Source organism: Myotis lucifugus, unplaced genomic scaffold (genome assembly GCF_000147115.1).
Source record: "Myotis lucifugus unplaced genomic scaffold, Myoluc2.0 scaffold_523, whole genome shotgun sequence".
Classification (NCBI taxonomy): domain Eukaryota; kingdom Metazoa; phylum Chordata; class Mammalia; order Chiroptera; family Vespertilionidae; genus Myotis; species Myotis lucifugus.
Genome location: NW_005871571.1, coordinates 512,508 through 520,515, shown reverse-complemented (window position 1 = coordinate 520,515; position 8,008 = coordinate 512,508). Strand labels below are relative to the sequence as shown.

Here is an 8,008-nt window from a genome sequence, read left to right as displayed (position 1 = left end):
AGCAAGCTTCCTGATGCTTCTGAGGGGCAGCCAGCTGTGGGGGCTCTGTGGTACCGTAGGGATGGATGCCTGAGGCCCAGGCGAGGAATGAATTCGCTTCCAAGGCAGCACTAAGCCTAGACCCTGTCTCCCACCCTCCTCATCCGATATGTGAGCTGGAGGCCAGGAGAACTCAGATGAAGGCCAGGAGGCGGTCATCCAAGTGCTGGGTTTGCACAAGGATGGAGCCTGAAACGTGGGCCCTGCAGGGGCAGGAGTGAGCTGGCTTTGCCACAGCTTCCCGCCGCAGCTTCCACAGCTCGGAGCCCCTCCTCTGAGTCATTCCTTGGGGTTCCAGAGTGGTTTTCTATTGAGAGGGAAACACTTGGAATTTCTTGAAAAGCCATCAAGATTTCAGGGCAGGAAACAAACAGGTTTGGTCCAGTTGCCATGCACTGAATGTTTGTGTCCCCCCCAAATTCACATATCAAAGCCCTAACCCCCAACGCGACTGTATTTGAAGATAGGACGTTTAGAACATACTTAAGGTTAAATGAAGTCATGAGAGTGAGGGTCTTCTTATAAGAATTGGTTGCCTTTTAAGAGGAGGAGGGAGAGATTTCTCCACGCGCATGAGAAGGGCCATGTTAGCACACAGTGAGAAGGCGGCTGGCTGCAAGCCAGGAAGAGAGTCCTCACCAGAACCTGAACATGCTGGCACCCTGATCTCAGACTTCCAGCCCCAGAACTGTGAGAATATGAATTTCTGTTTTTAGGCCACCCAGCCATGGTATTTTGTTACAGCAGTGCAAGCTGCCTAAGACACTAGCTTAAGGGGAGGTAACAGGAAGGACAAAGAGGCTAGGCAAGAAAGGTGCCTAAGGCTGATGGTTTTGCTAAATCCAGTTTATGGTCTGAAGGTTCCCAAAGGTCAAAGAGGGCTCAGAGGGATTTAGGTGGAATTCTCATGGGATTTGGGACTAAGACATACGAACATGTGTCTCCCTCAAGGGTGTATCTGCTATTTTGAGGGCCTGGTGCTCCTGGTACCAGAATAGTTCTCCACTATGGGCTGGGCATTAGAATCATCAGGGGTGCTGTTGAAATCCTCAGGGTTTATTTTAAGGCTACAGACCTATGGACCCCTTCCCTGGAGAGTCTGGCTGGCAGGGCTGAGGTGTGGCTGGGGCAGCTGAAGGTGTGAACAGTGGCCGGGGTTGAATGAGAGATTTAGACCAATGGCTCTCAAAGTTCAGCAGCAGCAGCAGCAGCACCTGGAGGGCTTGCCAAGACACTGACTGCTGGGCCCCTCCTCCGAGTTTCGGATTCAGGAGGTCTGGGGTGAGGCCTGAGACTGTGCGCTTCTACTGTGTTTTCAGGAACTGCTGATGCTGCTGGCCCAGAGGCTAGAGTTTGGGAACCCCTGGTCTAGATGTTCAGCAGTGCCGTCTGGTGGGTAGAGCCCTGGGTGGCCACTGTGGTGAGCGTGAATCTGCAGAAGCCACCATGCAGGGCCTCTGTGACCCGGGCCCGACGATAGGGGCTCCTGGCAGGAGAGAAGTGGGCAAGGATCCGGCAGCTCATACTCATCGCTGGGAAAGGAGCTCCCTAAGGAACCGCAAGGCCACTCAAATTCTTGTCCATCTACCCTCTAAATTCCCAGCCTATCGTGGGAACACTGGGCTGAGCTGAGGCTGGACGCCTGTTGGCCAGGTGTGGGTACACGTGTAAGATGCTTTTAGGCGGCACGCGGATGAGCATTTTAAAAGATGCATGTATCTATTAAATGTGTTATCTTTTTAAGGCAATCGATAAAGACTTGCTACGTATGGCAATGATATAAGATCCATTTCAAACAAAGTTAGAAGAAAACTGTGAGTCAATTTAAAGAAAACTGTTAATAGCACTATAGGTGCAACATGGTTTTGCTAAAAATCACAAGAGCTTGGGCAATCGTGGGCTCCGTCCTGGGAAATATTCCTCGAGTGCAAGTCCCTGCTGTGACCACCAACTTCCTGGGTGGCCTGGAGCAAGGTGCTGCTCTCTCTGATTCATCAAGTGCGAATTGAGTGAACGGGACCAGGTCCAGGGCTAAGGTCCGAGGTTCTGAAAAGCTGGGGTCCTCTCTGCTGGATCCCCCACTTCAACTAGAGCCACTGTTATTACACCTGGCTTTATATGTTGGGTTTCTGCATACAATTCTATTTAGAAAAAAATGCTTTATAAACTCGCAGGGCAGGATGTTGGTTTCGGACCCAGACTGGCAACAGTTAGTGCTATAGGTGATGCTTCCTGCTGCCTTCTTTCCCCGCTCCTGGCCAGGGAGATGCTGGGGGAGGCCCAGAGGCTCAGGGGGTTAACGCCTGGCCCACACTAAAGCTCCAGGGCCCCACACCCTCCTACTACCCAGCACCAGCCCTGCTCCGAGTGAGCAAACAGCTATTCTTGGAGCAGCCCTGGCAGAAGCAACAAAGGCGCCCATTGTCTCAGGCGGATCCTGTTGGCTGCCTCTCTTCCCAGAAGAACCTCTCAGAACCCCCCACAGGAACCAGAGAGCCAGGGGCAGTGGGAGCCTCTGCTGTCCCTGGGGGCTGCAGGGAAGCGCCCAGGACAGTATCCAGGGCAAGAGAGTGTGGGTGTTGGAGGTGGCTGTGATCTCCTGCTTATGGGATAGCAGCAAAGATAAGGATAGCGTGGACGGAAGGACCGGCTGCCAAGTCCTGGGACCTCCTCTACTCTGCCCACCACGGTATCCCAGCGCCCAGCACGTGGCCATACTCACTATAGACTTTGGGAATAAATGAATGAATGAAGCCACCCTTCTTGGCTTCCCAAACTCTGCAACTGGAGTGACTAAAAAAAAAAAAAAAAAAAAATACCAGGTCACTCGCCTGCTTGAAATTATGCAGAGGCGCCCCAGTGCCGACCCGTACAATAAAACCCAAACTCTTTAGCCTGGAATTCACTCAGCGGCATTTCACCACTACGTCTCAGCTTGACTCTCCAGACTCATTTTCTGCAACTCCTTCCAACCTCTCCACTGCCTGCACTGCTCCATCTCACCGTGCTTTTTGCATACGCTGTTCCTGCTCCCTGCAATACTTCTCCCTGAATTCTCTGCCTGGCAACGGTCCCTCCCTACTTGAAGACACAGTTTAGTGGGTTTGTCCCCATGTTTATTTTCCCCTGTGGCTGTTAGCTCCTTGGAGATAGGGGCTGTCTTTCCTTTTGTTTCAGCATCTGGCCTAGTGCAGGCATGCAGTAAATAGAAATATTTGCTGCAGGAAGGGATGGAAGAGGAGGGCTTGCTTATGCCATTAGTCATTCATTTCACATGTGTTTATTGAGCACTTACTATGTGCCAGGTACAGTTCTAGGTGCTGGGAGCAGATTGACAAAAATCATTTCCGTCCTGACCAGTTTGGCTCAGTGGATAGAGCGTCGGCCTGTGGACTGAAGGGTCCCAGGTTCGATTCCGGTCAAGGGCATGTACCTTGGTTGCGGGCACATCCCCAGTGGGGGGCGTGCAGGAGGCAGCCAATCAATGATTCTCTCTCAACACTGATGTTTCTATCGCTTGCTCCCTCTCCCTTCCTCTCTGTAAAAAAATCAATAAAATATATTTAAAAAACAACAACATTTCCTAGACCAGTGATGGCGAACCTAATGAGTTCGTGTGTCAGAGGTGACACACGAACTCATTTTTTTGGTAGATTTTTCTTTGTTAAATGGCATTTAAATATATAAAATAAATATCAAAAATATAAGTCTTTGTTTTACTATGGTTGCAAATATCAAAAAATTTCTATATGTGACACGGCACCAGAGTTAAGTTAGGGTTTTTCAAAATGCTGACACGCCGAGCTCAAAAGGTTCGCCATCAGTGTCCTAGACGCATGGAGCATATATTCTAGTGGAAGAGAAAGACTTTCAATGAATTACACAATTGACTGTGTGTTTACAGCTGTGGTCATTGCTATAAAGGAGACGTATGGTGTGGCTGAGGCCCTGACCGGGGAGTGAAGGAAGGGTTCCTGGAGGAAGTGGCATTTGAGCTAAGATCTACACTTTCCCCTCTGGAGGAATGACAAGAATTAATAGACCAGTGTTTCTTAATCTGAGCATGTGTCAGCATGCGCCGAGGACCTGTTAAGATATAGGTTGGTGGCCAGCCCCAGAGCTTCTGATTCAGCTGGGTTGGGCTGGGGCCTGAGGAACTGCATTTCTTCCCCTCCTCCAATTTCACTGAGGAACACTGGACAAACAGAATTGTATGTATTTGAAGTGTCCGACGTGATGATTTGAGACACACGTACGCTGTGAATGAGAACAGGCGTTGCTAACAAGCTCCCAGGAAAGGCTGGTGCTGCTGGTCTGGGGGCCACAGCTTGAGAACCACTGACTCGGACAGAGCGAGGAGGGGAAGCAGGGCAGACATTTCCAAGCAGCCAGGACAGCAGGGCGAGGGTTTGAAAAGGACGTTTGCCCAGCGCGTGGGAGAAGTTGGAAGGAGGTCTGTGAGTTTGGAGTTGGTGAGCCAGGGGAGGGGAGGAGTGGGAAGAGAGATCATGGCGAGGAGCTGGCCTTTCTCCTGAGAGCATGAGCGCTTCAAAGCAGGGGGGTGGCAATTGTTTCTGCGCTATAGGCAGATGGCCCAGGGTACAGGGTGGGGGATGGATTTCAGGAGAGCGACACCGGATGAGGGAAACAGCGAGAAGGCCACTGCAGCTGTCCAGGTGAGCGATGGTGGTGGCCATGGAAATGGAGATAAATGGCTGGTTGGTTGGTGTCAAAGGATCTTTGAGCAAGGCTGGAAAGCAGTGTCAGACGTAGAAGAGGGATGTTCACTGAGCCCACCCCAGGGAATTCTGGGCTTTCTGACTTAACATCTGCCTAGCTTCGCAGCTGCTGGGAGCTACCCAGTCTCGGTGGCTTCACCCAGTCAGTGGTCAGGGTCACCGGTGTGGCCTTGCAGGCGGGGGTAGCTCACTCAGCCCCAGGCTTGGGCACGGCATGCCTGCTCCTCGCTGGCGCCTGGCTCTCAGCTTGTCCACCTGCCCTGAGCCTCATTAACACCAGCCGGGCTCAGCTGCACTGTGACTCCAGCTCCTGGCAGCCTGAGCGCGACGTCCTGTCCTCAGGTCTCTGCAGGAGTCTGAGGGGGGGGGGGTGGGTGCCAGCCTGGCATGCAACCCCAGGTGAGCCCCCTCAAGGTGAGGGGCTGGGGAGGGAGGCAAGGTGGTGGCTGGGTTTGAGGTGGGTGGCTGCTTCTAGACAGGAATTGGGGGCAACCATGACGTCTGCCTTCAGCCAGCCTCCCTCTCTGCTTGGTAACCTCAGCAGCCTCTCTCTAGGCACTGGTGCCTCCTGCTGCCCCGGGTCCTCTCCTTAGGGAAGAAACAATGTACTCTATGGTTACTGTCTCCCCAGACACCTTTGATGACTCCCCACTGCCTACAGAACAAAGTCCATCGCCTGAGCCTGGCATTCAAAACCCTGATCTGAGCTTACTGAGTCTCCAGCTTTATCTTCCATGACTTGAACTCTGCCCTTTCGGCCCCGATGTGTCCCGCGTTTTCTGTTGGGTACCCCCGCGTCTGCATAGCATGTCCTGGTTACACTGTGAACCCTGTCCCTTCTGCATCCTGGTTGCCACCTCTTCCAGGAAGTCTCCTCTGATCCATCAGTCAGGACAGATCTTTCCTCCCTTGGCTGGTGCCTCAAACAACACTTAACAAATGCTCAGCATTTCTCTCTCATGAGCATTATGAACTCTTTGAGGCCATATTTCATTATTATTTGATTTAATAATATATAATGAACCCAATACTAACTCATGATAACTACTTATGAGTATTTATTAGGTTCCAGGCACTGTTCCAACCCCTGGGCCCACATGATATCAGTCCATCCTTTCGATAACCCCATGAAGCCAGTATTAATGTCATCCCATTTTACAGATGAGCATGTGGAGGCCCACAGAGGGGGCCTCATCGCTCAAGTCCCCATCGCTCAAACCCTTGACCTAAGTCTCAGGGCCAGTAGTGGCAGAAGGTGAGGTCAGCTCTAGGCCTGGCTGCTCCCTTCCTGAGAGAGGGTCTCTAAAGGTCCTCCAGGAAGGGACACCTGGTGGGGGGCGGGGTGAGTGGCAAGCCTGGCTCAGGAGAGGGTCAAATGAGAAGCTCTTCGGAGCCTCTAGACCAGTGGTTCTCAACCTTCTGGCCCTTTAAATACAGTTCCTCATGTTGTGGTGACCCCCAACCATAAAATTATTTTCGTTTCTACTTCATAACTGTAATGTTGCTACTGTTATGAATCGTAATGTAAATATCTGATATGCAGGATGGTCTTAGGTGACCCCTGTGACAGGGTCGTTCGACCGCCAAAGGGGTCGCGACCTATAGGTTGAGAACCGCTGCTCTAGAGCCCCCTACTTATTCTCATGTGGGGGTCAGAGGCCCAGAAAGGGGACAGCAAAGGCTGGCTTCTGCCCTGGGCTCTTGGGTTAATGACTGAGGCTTGAACTAGTCAAAATTCCTGGGCAGAGGGTCTGGCATGGCTGGGCAGGAGAGAGCTGCCTCTGAAAACCGGCCTCCCCCAAAGGCAGGTGTGCCTGTCCAGCTGGGGGGTGGGCACCGGGGTGAGCCCCTGCTACTGTGCTCCCATCATGACTCCGGGCCCTGTGGGCAGGAAGGAAAGGCTCTCGGAGACCCCAGCTGTGCAGGGGGCTGTGGGCTCGACCCACAGGGTGCCCGGTCCTCCTGGGGACCTCACCGCTCTCTGAGAATGAGCTTGAAACCTGAGCCTGGAGCAGCTCCTGGCAGGGCCTCCTGTTCAGGGTTGAGGGCTCTGGGTGCTGTTGTGATTTATGGGGCCGCCTGACTTGGCCTGGTTCCCCTGCCCATCATTCTCTCAGGAGCAGGTGCTGCTCTGGCCAAGGTCGGCCACATGCCCCGACCTTCCACGGGCCCACCCAACGGAGTCTGTCCCTTGCAGTGGGGGTGAAGAGCTCAGCCCAATGACAAGCCAGTCCACACACATCACAGGCTGCACATCGTTCGTTCGTTCGTTCGTTCGTTCATTCATTCATTCACTCAACTAAGAAGCCCTTCATTGACTTAGGGGCTGGAGGGGCACGGGAACCAGCAAGGCAGTGAGCATGGAGGGGGGACACACCTAAAGCACAAGTCCCCAAAGGCAGCCACTGGCAGTGCAGTCAGGGGCCTGGGCTCTGTGCTGCCACCACTGTCAGCTGTGTCATCTTGGACAAACATTCCTTACCTCAGTTTCCCTGACTAGAAGAGGGGGCAATAATAGCACTAACTCCTTAAGTTGTTATGAAGTTTAAACACATGTAAATTATTAAAGATGAATAAGATGACTATGCAAGGTGTGAGAAGGCTGCCTGGTTCAAAAGAGGTGTTAACTAAATGTTAGCTAGGAATGTGCAGTAAGTAATAAGATCTGCAAAGAAAAAACCACAGTAGTGAGGTACAGAGTGCCTGGGGCTCGGGGAAGGGCACCATGACATGCTGGTGGAGGTGACATTGAGCTGAGACGTGGTGGGTGGATGTCAGGCTTGTAGAGGCCTGGAGGATGGTGCCCCAGGCAGAGGGAACAGCACCGAAAGGCCCTGCCTGCACTCCAGGGCTCACAGAGTCCCAAAGCCCATGTGGCCGGAGCGGAGTTTGTGCTGGAGAGTTGGCGGGAGAAAAACCAGTGAGGCAGGGCCTGGCACTCTATGGGGAGGGGAGACCACGGCACCCCGAGTCCCCATCGCTTCAGACCGCATCGCAGACCCTCCCTGGCCTTTGTCCTAAGGATACTTTCTAAACACACCAACCAAGAGCCAGAGGGAGGAAGTCTGGGAGCGAGTCGAGGGAGCGAGATGGGGACGGGATACATATCGCACTCTTCCTGGCTTCCCCAGCGTTTTACTGAGCCAACGTCTAGGAACTTCTGCCCTGGCACCCTCTTTCCATCTTCTGCCAGAGAGTGAGGGGCAAGGCCCCACTGAGAAAGTGACTGG

General features: G+C 52.8%; 1 protein-coding gene across 1 annotated transcript in view; it reads right to left on the bottom strand.

The window, feature by feature from the left end:
- PADI2 (peptidyl arginine deiminase 2) overlaps positions 1 to 8,008 on the bottom strand; it is a 45,485-nt gene that overhangs the window by 33,272 nt on the left and 4,205 nt on the right. The window contains exon 2 of the mRNA XM_023745205.1: positions 1,426 to 1,525. Within this exon, the coding sequence (XP_023600973.1) occupies positions 1,426 to 1,525 (100 nt within the window). The remainder of the gene's footprint in view (positions 1 to 1,425; positions 1,526 to 8,008) is intronic.